Here is a 13,661-nt window from a genome sequence, read left to right on the forward strand (position 1 = left end):
GAGAAACTGTCTCAAAATAAAAAGGGCTGGGGATTTGGCTCAGTGGCTAAGCTAAGCATGCCTGGGATCAATCCCCGGTCCCAGAGACAAAGAGGGCGAAAGGGAGAGAACAGATCCCTGACCCAGCACTTTAAGAGGAGGAAGAAATGCCGCATGAACAGCACACTCTCTTCACACAGGCAGGTGTTCCTAGGCCTGTGCTGCTAAGAGCTGGACAGCTGGGGGGCAGTGCCCAGGGTGGGGCGGAACACTGCCAGCTGGAACTAACGTTCCACTCACTGCCAGTCAAGAGGTCCTGAGGACGAGCCAGCCTTCAAAAGTGGGAACAGGGTATGAGAAGGACTTTCCAGGAGAAGGAGAAACGGGCAGCAGAAGAGGAAACGGCGCTCCTCCCCCGCACCGCAGCTTGGCGATGTGCGCATGTGCAGCGGGCAGCTTGGCGATGTGCGCATGTGCAGCGGCAGGGCTGCAGAGCCCACCCTCTGGGGCAGGCACTGGGAGAGACGCGCAAGGACACGGAGGGGCATGGTGGCACTGGGGAGGGACCCAGGGCCCCACACATGCTAGGCCAGCACTCCACACAGGCCACGCCACAGTCGTCCTCACTCTGAGGCCAGTGCCACCACGCTGCCCAGACTCGCCTTGAATGTGCCATCCTCCTGCCTCGGCCTCCCACGCAGCTGGCATCACCGTATGTGCCACTATGCCTGGCTTACAGCATTGTTTCTAAATAACAAAACCCAGAAATTCATTATCAAAACATCATGATAAATGTGTACATTCTTTAAAAAAGTCCTATCAGCCTACATGCACTAATACGAAATGAAACAAAAATTCATTGTGTGAATGACTATGTGTGAATATGTAAATATATATATATTTTTGTGCGTGTGTGTGTGTGTGTGCATGCAAGGAAGATTAAATTTCACCTTTGCTACATCCCCACGTGTTTCTGAATTTCCAAACACATGCTTCCTTTAGTCAGAGCGCGTGTCCAGAATGTCCCAAGGTTCACGTGTTGAAGGCTTGCTCCCAGCTGTGGGCTACGGGAGACACTGGAAACACTCCAGGTGCCTTTGGAGGGCACGTGCCCCAGGAGCCTTCCGATCCCGGCTCCCTCTCGCCCTCCTCGCTGACCCTCTGCTTCCCAGCACCAGGAGACCAGCTCTGCTCCACCATCACTCCCCGCCATGCCCACCTTGGCAGGAGCCTAAAGTGAGGAACCCAACAGACTGTGAGCCAGAATAGATCTGTTTTCTTTCAACTGGATCTCTCTGGAATTTTGTCACAGTGATGAAAACCTAACACACCTTTCACAATAAAAAAATCAAATACTATTTTAAATAATATTTTGAATGTTTTGCTTGTTTCTAGTTACGGGCAGAGATTTTCTAGGGTTGACTTATAAAAACAGATCATCATATTGACCGTTTAAGTATGTGACTTATTCAGCCCACTGTCACTTTTGGCTGGTCTAGTATGGAATTTTAGAATGATTTCACATGATCTGAGGAAGCACCTTGGTAGGCTTTGATGGGAATTAAAAGTCTCTTCTAGGAATGAGCTTCCCACTTAGCTTTCGTCCAGAATGAAAGCAAACACTTCCCCTTCTGGTCATAGTTATTCATATGGCACTGGCTGCCGCACTACAGCGATCCTTGGACTCTCCATTTTGATCCACTGCAAACGTCTCAGGAAGACTAGGGATGGAAACAGCAGTCCACTGCATTTGGCAGGCCGGATTCTGGGACCTCTCCCCACATCCTCTTTGACCCCCGCATCGTCCGCTTTGAGCCAAGGCAGGTTCCCAGGGCTCACTGGAGCCAGACCCGGGTGGTGGGGGATTCCCGGCCTGCTTAATTCCTGCACCTCCCATTTCCCACCCTCAAGATGGACCCAGTCTCCGAGACTGTTACAAGGATTAAATAAGGCAACGGTGTGACGACACAGCACAGCTAGCGGGCGTCTGTGGGCTTTAACTACATTTCCTTAGAGCCCAACAGGACTTCACCTCCCAGTTTACTCCCATTGGACAGGCTCCTGGTTTCTGGGTGCTTTCACTGTATCTTCCTTGATTCCTCCCATCTTTTGTGAGCTGCCCCCATAGGTATCACAACTTGATTTAATTAAAGAAAACCTTACAGGATACCTACCACATGATAGGTGCTTTTCTAAGCTCATGATAAATGTCCTCTTAAGAACTCTATAAAGCAGATACTGTTTTTATTTCCACTGTAAAGAGAAGGCAGCGTTCACACATGAAGCAAGCAGGCTGCCCCAGGTCACAGGAGTTCTAGGACCTGGAAGCGCAGGGGAGCCCAGGCCCTGTGGCCCGAGGAGGGGCCCTTGCTGCTCTGCTGAGCCACTTCCACGTCCCTCGAGGGCAAAGCCCTCCTCAAGCAGGGAGTCGTGGAAGATCCTGATCATTCACTGCAGTGCACCCCTTGAAACGCTCACGTTAGAGCAACGTGCTCCCATTCCTGTGGAGAGGGCACCGTTACTCATCGGTTCCTCTTTTGCAAGTTTCTCACACTTTGGCATTTCAAATTTTGGCCAAAACATGATTTCCAGTTTTCACATTATAAAATCCCCTGGTACAGAATTTCCCTTGTTTAAAGTTAAACCATTTCAAATCTTCATCTAAATAATGGATTTGCAACGGTAAGGAAATTTGCAGTTAATTACATAGGTTAAAGTCTTCTACTAACAGCTCTTATCCTCTGCTGAAGCAAAGAAAAAGACACAAGATTAGGTGCAGGGGCACACGTTTGGAATCTGAGCAGCTCAGGAGGCCGAGGCAGGAGGATCATGAGTTCAAAGCCAGCCTCAGCAACTCAGCCAGGTCCCAGGCAACTCAGCAACATCCTGTCTGAAAATTTAAAAAATACAAAGGACTTGGGATGTGGCTCAGTGGGTTCAACTCCTAGAACCAAAAAAAAAAAGAGAGAGAGAGACATGTTTAAACTGTGCCCCTCTACACCTGTGAAATCTTGAATCTTTATTGCAAGAGATCAATAAGTTCAAGTGCAACAGAGCACTTTTCCAGACCATCCATCCATTGGGAAGGGCCAACCCGAACGGTTAGACATTGCAGTGCCACAGTTAGAAATGTTCAGGGACATGAAGTCCTCATTCTCAGAATCCCAAGCCAAGTCATCCAACAGGGTCCGATCAGACCAATGCCACAGACTAATCCAACTCTATGGTGACACTGTGGCAAGAAATATGAAATGAAACTCTCCGTAAAGAACCCCACAACCCCAGAGCCCCGACTTCTGCTTTACTGTTGCCTGTCTGGCAACTACAGCATCCTGGACAACTGGCCTCTCTACGCTCCAACGCAGGCCAGGAACAAGCTAGAGATGGGGGCCCAAGGCTGGCTCCTGGGGTCCCCAGGCCCCTGCAATGAGCACAGTGTGAGTGCAGGAGAAGCCACACACACACTGTGTGCTTCCCCTGCAGCCTGCTAGGCGGGCGCCACGGCAGGCAGGGCCGCTCTTGGGTGCTTCCACGTGTGGCCTCAGTTCCTCCTCTCAGCAGCACTGGGGGGCAGACCGCTTTCAAACTCCTTACACACATGAAGAGCTGTCAAATCACGCATCTATGATTTAAAACCAAGTAACTGGAAGGTATGGGATTCTGACCCCACAAGTCTCCTTCTAAGACTCAGTTTCCCTACTTCTTAGGAACTCTGTTCTTGCTGAGACTCTAGGACCAAAAGATGGATGTAAGTAAATGCCTGTGGGCATACAGAGGCCATGCTCCTGAACAAATTCCTAAAAACCCCGATCAGTGAGGATGCAGACGATAGCTTTGTCATACTAGCCAAGTCTTACTTCTGCTTGGTCGCACTGGGGTTATTTTCTCCCTCTTATCACACACCAGAGGCAAAGTCCACGGAGCACTTCCGCAGACCAGGTAAGCTGAGCCAAGCGAGGAGGAGAAAACGCGGATGACTGCAACTGAAGCTACTGATTCCGCGCACAGTGATCAGCCTAAGACCTCTGAACCGAAAGGGTGTGTGAGCAGGGCGAGGGGAACGTGAGAGGTCACAACAGACCGCATTGCAGAAGCAAGCCGCGAGTGGAATGGGGAAGGAAGCTGGCATAAGAAAGCAGAAGGCTGCTTCCCAGCACTTCGGGCTGAGCCAGGGCCACTGCAGGCAGAGGACACGGCGCGGAGCATCGCCCTGAACAAGGTGAATCTCAACGCTTCCCGGGAAGGGTGGGTAGGGGTGGGACGCGCAGAGGAGGCTGCGCCGGGCTGCCCGGTGTGCTCGTGCCCTCTGAGGGGGTTTGTTTCCCTGCCGCATTCAGAGAGGCACTGGTGGGTAAGGTGGCGCCTGTCACTTGGATCTCACAGTGAGGAAGTAGCGGTATTACTAAAGTGCCGGAAATGTATTATGTGCCTTAAGGATTCTAGCGGGAAGGACCTCACCCTCCGCACAGGTGTGGGCAAGTGCGGGACAGAGCGGGTCGGGCGTGGGGCCAGCGAGCCTCCTCCTGTTCTCCTTTGTCTGTGTGCAGCCCACGCTGGAGCCCACCAACACCACCTGGACCCAGGGCTCCAACGGCTCGGAGCGATGCCCCCGGGACGCGCGCGTCACACAGCTGGTGCTCCCCGCCCTCTACACAGGGGTCTTCCTGGCGGGTGCCCTGCTGAACTTGCTGGCCTTCTGGGTGTTCCTCCACGTCCCCAGCTCCTCCACCTTCATCGTCTACCTCAAGAACACCGTGGTGGCCGACCTGATAATGATACTCACACTTCCTTTCAAGATCCTCTCGGATGCGCGCCTCGGGCCCTGGCAGCTGCAGGCGTTCGTGTGCCGCGTCTCCTCCGTGGTCTTCTATGAGGCCATGTACGTGGGCATCACGCTGCTGGGCCTCATAGCCTTTGACAGGTTCCTCAAGATCGTCAGACCTTTCGGGAAATCCTTTGTCAAAAAACCTGCTTTTGCAAAAACAGTCTCGGTCTCCATCTGGCTCCTTTTCTTCTTCATCTCCCTGCCAAACATGATCCTCAACGACAAGGAGGCAACACCAGTCTCTGTGAAAAAGTGTGCGTCCCTAAAGAGTCCCCTGGGGCTGCGATGGCATCAGCTGGTGAACTACGTGTGCCAGGCTATTTTCTGGACTGTGTTTGTCATGATGCTTCTGTTTTATGTGGTGATTGCCAAAAAAGTGTACGACTCTTATAAAAAGGTCAGAAGTAGGGATGGCAGGCACAAGCAGCAGCTGAGGGGGAAGGTGTTCGTGGTCCTGGCTGTCTTCTTCTTCTGCTTTGCTCCCTTTCACTTCATCCGGGTTCCCTACACTCACAGCCAAATCAGCAGCAAGATGGCCTGTGCACTGGAGAGCCACCTGTTCATTGCTAAAGAAGCCACCCTCTTTTTGGCAGCAACTAACATTTGCATGAATCCCTTGATATACATATTCTTATGCAAAAGATTCACAGAAAGGCTGCCCTGCCCGTGGGGGAGGAGGGCCCCCGCATCCAACCAGGAGCAGCAGAGCAGCCAGACTGACCACATGACCCTGGGCTGACCACAGCTGCGGGCTGGCTGCCACTGGGCCACGAGACTTTGGAAACCAAATTTAAGCAATAAAAGAAAGAGATAGGAATAAATGCTTTCTTGCATTTTATTAACCTTAGGGGTACAAAAAAGATGTGAATTTTAACTCCACATAGATTGACTCATAAGCAGAATGAGCCACGTGAGAGGATGAAAAAGAACGCAAAGGGCCATCAGAGGTCACCCTCTCAGGGAGGTCCTGAGCACCATGGAAAAGATGGGGGGAATGCACACCCCGAAACCCCCCTCCCAATGCCATCTCACACTCACTCACTCACACAGTCCAAACGACCCCACTGCCTTCACAGCTCCCAGATCAACCCTCGCTGACGGAAGTAACAAAACCGGCTTGCGAAGTGCACTAGTGGAAGCTGAAGCCAGGGGTCGAAATGGGTGCCAGACACAAGGGGTCTGAGTCCCTAGGGGTGGAGAGACCGAGGTCCTGGAGGAGGGTCTTCTTCAGGCAGTTACTACGAGCCTGCTGTGCATCCCAGCAGCACGCGGCAGAGCCAGGGCAGGACCACGGCATGCAGCAGCCACTCCACGCCCACAGCTGCGCAGCCCCAGCTCTCCGCTGGGCGTGCGGGTCCGGGTCCTCAGGCAGGTCTCCTCACTAACCAGCTGCGACTCTTGACTGCACGGTGGTGAGGATTCCTGAAAGGCAAGCGTGAAGTGCACGTGCTCTTCTAGTCCAGGTGAGGGATGTGGCTGCTGACCCAGTCAGTGACATCCACACTGGGGACATTTCCAAGGCTACTTATTTTTATTTCCCTTCATATATTTTCTTGAATTCCGTTGTGGGTCAAAAGAAAAGTGTGGTTTCTGGGATCGTTAATGCTACTTTGTATCTTCTAGAGAAAACATACAGAGGAGGAGCCCTCCACTGTAGATGCCCCAGTGACCCAACAGCAGCATCCCCAGGTGAGGCCCAGCGGGCCTCCCGCCATGGCCTCAGGCCCCAGCCTTCCTACCTTCCTGGAGCCTCTGCTCCCACCCCTTGACCTTCACAGTCCTCTGTCCACAGAACGTGCCTCACTTCCTGCCTGCACAGGCAAGCCCCCTGACTCACCTAGAAAAGTCCCATCCACCTGCAAAAGCCCAGGTGGCCATCACCTACTGCAGGACTCTCGCAGCCAGCTCCCATGCCACCTGGGCCCAGCTGCCCTCCATCTGGGTGCTGTCCCAGCTCCACTTGTCACCTGCTTGGCAACTGCACCAAAGATGTCCCTATGCTTTGCCTAGCCTGAGTGTGTTGTTGAGGAGAGACGGTCTCGTCCTACACTTAGTCAGCGCATGATGAAGCAAATCAAATGACAGATGGTCACGTCCTAGAGCAGCAGAAGTCAGTGAGTTCTCACGATGTTAACACACCACGATGTCACTTATTGAAACAAAGGCTCCAATCTCTCAATGCTCTCCAAAGGCTCACACACACGCAGGCCCAAGAGTGCTGGTGCCCCGGGATGCTCACCTAAGACTCACTCACACTCACACACACACACACACACACACACACACACACACACACGCAGGCCCAGGAGTGCTGGTGTCCCAGGCTGCTCCCCTAAGACTCACTCACACTCACACACACACACACAGGCCCAGGAGTGCTGGTGTCCCAGGCTGCTCACCTAAGACACACACACACACACACACACACACACACACACACACACACACACACGCAAGCCCAGGAGTGCTGGTGTCCCGGGCTGCTCACCTAAGACTCACACACACACACACGCATACACACGCAGGCCCAGGAGTGCTGGTGTCCTGATTCACTAGGGAATGATCCTAGTGAAGCAGGGTCACACAATGGAGAGGGTGTAGCTCGGGGCTCAAATCCAGCACATTCATTTTTAAAGCCATTGACAAAAGGCCTCCGTCATGCGCTCTTGGTGGCGTTTCAGTAAAATCTGCGATGGCAGTATATTACAGTTTTCAAAATTCTCCTTTAGAAAGAAAGTCTCTTGGTGCCTGAGTTTTAATCTCAAATAAAATGAACCCCCATCACTGCCGGAGCCGGAGCCATCACGGAAGCCCCGTTACCTCTGCAGGGTCGCTAGAGTCACAAGGAGACCCCAACACCAACACTAATACCATGAAGGCATCTAAGCATCCCTGGTGAACAACTGCCACCCATACTTCTCACAACTGACACTTTCCATCTCTGAAGTGGCTACAGCCAGTATATACAATATTTTAGAAAGATCTTTCCCAATAGAATCTCAATAGCAAATCTGCTTCTGTAAACACAAATATTTCAACCCATTGTAATAATTTTACAACCGAAAGCAGAGTGCCTAATCTATTCAATAAACTATTCATCAAGAGCTTAGAGAAGAAGTATGTGGGAGCTAGCCTAAAGTGACAGCCACAGAACCAGGAACTTCCCAAGCCAGCCAACACAGGCCTAAGTCCGAGACAGCTGCAGGGGGCGAGGAGACCAGTCTCCAAGAACACACGTGGAGGCGCCAGGAAGGAAGCAGCAGCTGAGCTCCGCCGCAGCCTGGGAGTGCAGAGCAAATGGAGCACGTGCGTCAGGAAGAAGCTAGGCCAGCTGTTTTCACTGGATATGTCGGGAAGCATCCCCCAGTACCCTCCAGGAGCAGGGGTGGCCTGTGGCCACCACACCTGGAAGACTGTAGAGAAAACAGGCAGGTCCCTTTAGGAGTGGGAGGGGAGAGCGACAGGAGGGCCCGCCCCGGGGTGGGAGAAGGTGCGCCTTTCGGAAGAGGGGCTCCCAGCACCGCATTCGAGATCTTAGGAGACCTGCAGGGCACGGCACCCGGCCCAGCAGTGCCTACGCGCTGCGGCTTAGTGAAGTGCCCCAGAAACGCAAGGTTTAGAGGGGACATATCGGTCACGAGAGCCCTAACCAATCGGTGTGTTCACCCCCTCATGGGCGTGCCTGAGCGGTAACTGAGGCAGGTGGGTGTGGCGAGGAGGTGGGCACTGGGGTGTGCCTCGGGGGTACCTATTTTGTACCTGGTGAGTGGAGGCTCTGCTTCCTAACCACCGTGTGAGCTGCTTCCCTCCACCACGCTCTCCTGCCCGATGTGGTCTCACCTGGAGCCCGAGGAATGGAGCCCGCTGACTAGGGACTGAGACCTCTACACTCTCGCGCGCCACCTCCTCTGCGATGGCTCTGGCAGGCTTCTGCTCACAGCAGTGAAGAGCTGCCTGAGACTGCAGCCGAGCAAACCGCCCTCGGCTGACAGCCTGTGAAGTGCAGAGCTGATGAGTCACGTGACATGCCACGGGAACGCACCCTGACATTTTGGATTCCATGTGGACCACACGTGGCTAATGGGAATACAGGACACGTGTGTCCACACAGAGCCTATGAGTACCAGGGCTAGTGTGAGGGATCTGAAAGCAGATTGATATGCCCACCCAGAGCACCTGGCCCCGTGGGTCTGCGGAGGACCTGGTGTAAGCTCCAGGTGAGGGTCTCTCCGCAGAGGTGACCGCACATCAAGAGCCACTGTGAGCAATGCTCCTTATGGTCACACCTCCGTCAAGGTGACTGACAGCACCACTCTTGCATGACCAAGAGCCAATGGGTCCACAGGAGATAAAATCCTTAAAGAGAGCAGGGCAGCGGTAAGGTGGCAGGCAGAGTTGAGGCCCCCACCATGCCTTACCAGGGCTGGTGTTGGGGGAGCGGCAGCTGCTGCCACCAAGGACAGCAGGGGTCAACTGGCCACAGCACAAAGAAGCAGCTGTGTTACTGCCACCTGCACACCAGGCAGGCAGAGAGCCCGCGCCTCCGTCTCAGAAGCCAGTGAAGTGCAATTGCTACTTCCACGTTGGAGATAAGAAGTTGGGTGCAGACAAGTCAGGTATCCCCCAAGGGGCCGTCTAACCTGCATGCAGCTGGGCTGGGGCACTCATGTGCACCCTGGCTTCTGAGCTCATTTTCCAAACCATGGTATGTATAACCTCAGGAGGAAGCTTCAGGCTTCTATGTGGTATTTCCTGTGAGTTTGATAACTTCCGCAGCCACCCCCAGACTCCCTGACGCCACAAAAACAACAATCCACATGTGGGCCGTGAGCAGCCCAGGCGCTGCTGGCTGCACAGCTCCGACCCAGAGGTGCTTGAGAACCTCCCAGAACCTCCCCCGGAAGCTCACGCTCATTTACTGAGGGCCAGCCATGAGCCGGTCACCATGCTGGACACTTGCAGGGATAAAAGTGAAGCACAAAGTGCACATGCTGTGCCCCCTCGGTGCACAGCGCCTGTCAGCACAGGGCAGACCTGCCAGCAGGCACAGGCAGGTGGGCTGCGGACTGGCGTGGCGCTACCCTGCAGGCCTCCCTGGCTTATCCAGCATGCTGAGCGGAATTCCGCAGGCTTATGTGGCGCCCAGCAGGGAGAAGGCGGGAGGCCGGCTCTGGAAAGAGGAGCAGGAGTTCTAGAGCACACAGCTGCCACGGCCTCGGCCTCGGAGCAGGAGGGCAGTCCCCGCACCCTCTGAGGACTCCAGGGGAAGGGCCCCGGTGGCTCTGTGTGCCCGGATCAGCCGCTCCCGTCGTTCACCCAGCACCTGTCAGCGGCGTCTGGAGTGGCACACTGGTTAGAAATGCAGACCACAGTGAGTGCAGGTGCCCGGGGAGAAGCGTGGTCGCCTGACCACACCTAGGGGAAAGGGCACCAATGCAGGTGGAGAAACGGAGGAAAAGCTCACTGGAGATGAAAATCTGAACCACAGCTGAAAGAGGAACGGCCCTCATCAGGGAGCACAGCCTCTGCATCAGGAGGAGGCCACACGGCAGTCGTGGGGTGTCCAGAACCCGAGGTGTGGCAGAGCAGGACAGGGACCAGGGCTCTGGAGGCTGGCCAGACCCTGGGCCAAGCGAGCAATGTCCCTGAGGCAGGCAGAGAAGGAGGAGGTAAGAGCCTCGGTCAGAGCAGACAGAAGTGGAACAGGGCAGCCGCTGGGGCGGGAGGGGCAATCCCATGGACGGGAGAGCAAGAGGGAGTCAAGGGAAGGCGAGAGTCCGCAGGAAGAGGCCCTCTGCGACCCTAAGGCGCAGGAGCTGGAGGAAGCGCACTTGACCTCCTGTTTTCCCATAGAGGATGGGTCAGCTAAGAGCTCCCCGGAGGAAGGACAGCAGCTGTGTTAGCCAGCCTTGCCCCAGGGTTCCTGAGGACAGGTCAGCAGGTCCTCCCTAAGGTGAGCCGTCCCCTGACCCAGTCGCACAGGAACAGCGAAGGAGCAGGGGCGGGGTCAAAGGTGGTGCCACGAGGGGCAGGACCCTGCTCCTCAGAAAGTGGGTGGCCAGCACCCCAGGCCTCCCTGCCTCCCGTGTCTGACCAGTTTTAATGTGGGGAGTTTGCACATGACTTCGCCTAGTGATGTCCACCTTAAGCAGCTTCATCTAATGTGGATCTTTTGGGGGGCAGGGTGCTGGGGATTGAACTCAGGCAAGCTCTCTACCAACCGAGCTGCATCCCCAGCATCTAATGTGGATCTGAATACTCGTGCAGCTTTGTTTTTAGAAAACATTATCTGAATGTATTCAATGTGTATTCTACGAATGTTTTTATCTTCTTATTCCATTTGACTGTGCGACTGAATTTCGTCAGCCCAGGAACGCCTGAACACTGAGGGACGCGCTGAGTGCAGGGACCTGCTGAGACCCTCCCTGCTGCCCGAGGACTCAGCCGCACCCCCACTGTTTCAGGGTGGAGGGGCCCTCATTTCCTCCTCTGCCGAAGAGAAAGCTGCCCACACAGATGTAAAAGTGTTTCGAGGGCTATGTGCTTCATCACTAGAGGGAAACTAGGAACTTTCTAAAGGCAACTGAAGTATCGAGGATGCACCGCAGAGCCTGGGCTGAGGAGAGTTCCGGGTTTCCAGCCATTCCGACTCGCCTCTTCACCTCCCCTTGGCCTTCCCACAAGCAAGGCGTGCTGCTGTTCCCTGTGATGACCCAGCTCCACACACCGCAGCACTGCCCTGCGCTGGCACCGCAGCCTCCCTCCCGCGCAGCCTCCCCAGGCGCACTCCAGCAGGGCAAGTAGGTGGCTTTGCCCGCAGTTTGTCAGCCACTGATCGTGGAAGCTGGGGTCCATGCTGGACTCTACCCAGCCCAGCCCAGTCCTGCCGCAAGCCAGCATGGTCTCTAGCAACCTTTCCCCAGCTGGGACCTCAGACAGAGTACCAAGAGGACAGGAGCCAGATGCAGGCCAGCTCCAGACTCGGTGTCCAGCCTCTCCTTCTCTCTCATCCACCATTCCACATGGAGTTCTCAAGCCAGAAAGGGCGAGCACTTCGTGTGAAGCCGACCTAACAGATGCAAATCATTTCAGGCGACAGATGATTAAACACAGTAATTCAAACATAGGGACCCAAAGATAGCAATCTCGTCACAGGCACATTAAAGGGTTTGCAGTAATTACACACGGCACAGATGCACAGCTCCTGGGTGAGCTGCAATTAGAAAGATGGTGTGCAGAGACGGACCGGTAAGATCTGGTGGAGATTTCACCACAGCCCTTGCCGTATGCTCAGGCTACAGGGAAAAGGCATGGGATCCGAGAGAAATCCCCTGGAGCTAGGTTTCAATGACACCCCTCTTGTTCCTGTTTGGTAATAATGAGCGACTGTGCTACCAGAGACTTCATGAGCCTTTTCCTTGAAGAAATGGCCACCTCTGAGGTCAGAGGCAGGGCAGCGAGGTTACAACCAAATGCCAGGCACTGCAGCAGACACGGTCTCTGCTCCACACCAATACCAGGAGAAGAAGGGAGGAGGGGGAAGCAGTCGCAGCCACAGAGGACACCAGGAGGCCCAGCAGCCCGGCGACACAGCGCCCACCGTCTCGCACGGGGCGCAAGTGCCAGGAGCCCGGAGCTCCCTCCAAAGACTGGCCCCTCGGCAATTCCACCCGGGGAAGTGAGGACACCTTCTCTCCCTCGGCGCCTGTCTCTTGAAGAATATGTTTTGAAGAGCCAAAGAGGTTATGAGGATGCTCATCCGAGTATCTAGGATTAAAGGAGAGTTTAATTTCATAGACACTGAAGCCAAGAAAGGTTGAATGAGCCACCCGATATTCCAAAGAAAAGTCGAGTTCCATTCTAGGACCTGTCAGGTCACGATCTAAGGCTCATGTCTAAAAACAGGATCACGGACACTCCCTTCTGATGTCCAATTCTAAACCCTGATGTAGATAGGTGGACCTGTCTCAACTGCCTCAGGAACATCGAAGGCTCTCCTTGCTACACATTCCACTGCATGGACCCAGCAAGTGCAGACTGAACCACTCTTCAAAGCCAAGAGGAGCCAGGCACAGTGGCGCTCTCCTGTAGTCCCAGTGACTCGGGAGGCTGAGGCAGGATCGCAAGTTCTAGGGCAGCCTCAGCGATTTGGAGAGACCCTAAGCAACTTAGTGAGACCCTGCCTCTAAATAAAAAATAGAAAGGGCTGGGATGTAGTTCAGGGGTGTGTGTTGTAGAGCACCCCTGGGTTTAATCCCCAGTACTGCTGAAAGGGGGAAAATAAAGTTCAAGAGGATTAAAGGAAAAGTAAAAATAGAAAAGCAGAGGAATTCGTCTGAAGAATGATAGTCTAAAAAGCATAAAATCAAATGTGACATGTGATGACTGAAATCCACTTCAAAACAAATGCTAAAAGATAATATTGAAAGTTGTCAAAAATTTTAATGTGCAGTATTTCTGAATTCATTATTCCAACATTGATACCTCGACTCATAATACTGTTATGATAAAGTAAGAAAACACACCTCGGATTTTGGGAAATACATGCTAAACTCAAGTTTGATTCATCTGCTATAATGACTGCACCTAAAACACACTTTCCCATGAAGTGTATGCATACGTGTGGGTGGGGATGAGGATGTGTGAAAACTAGGTGAGATCTGATTGGACCACTCCTTCGCCGGGTGTGTGGGTTTAACAGCTTTAAAAATAATGCCAGGAGGAAATAACCTCACTCTTGGCTGAAACAAGAAGGAATTCTTTAAAAATGCAAGCATTGCGGTGGTGGAAACACACCCATAGGCACAAAGGATGTTGCCTTGTATTCAAAATAAATCTGAGGTTCGACTTGCGGAAC

General features: G+C 53.6%; 2 protein-coding genes across 17 annotated transcripts in view; one reads left to right on the forward strand and one right to left on the reverse strand.

Annotated features, from left to right (window-relative positions):
• MED12L (mediator complex subunit 12L) overlaps positions 1–13,661 on the reverse strand; it is a 250,273-nt gene that overhangs the window by 75,624 nt on the left and 160,988 nt on the right. The gene's annotated exons all lie outside the window — the stretch shown is intronic.
• On the forward strand, positions 3,231–6,966 carry P2RY13 (purinergic receptor P2Y13; the record flags this gene model as incomplete). Its single annotated transcript, XM_079155082.1, has 3 exons — positions 3,231–3,416; positions 4,049–4,198; positions 4,527–6,966. The coding sequence occupies 3 exons, from the start codon at positions 3,231–3,233 to the stop codon at positions 5,541–5,543; spliced, it is 1,353 nt and encodes a 450-aa protein (XP_079011208.1). The 3' UTR covers positions 5,544–6,966.

Source organism: Sciurus vulgaris (genome assembly GCF_902686455.1).
Source record: "Sciurus vulgaris genome assembly, chromosome: 10".
NCBI classification, from domain to species: Eukaryota; Metazoa; Chordata; class Mammalia; order Rodentia; family Sciuridae; genus Sciurus; species Sciurus vulgaris.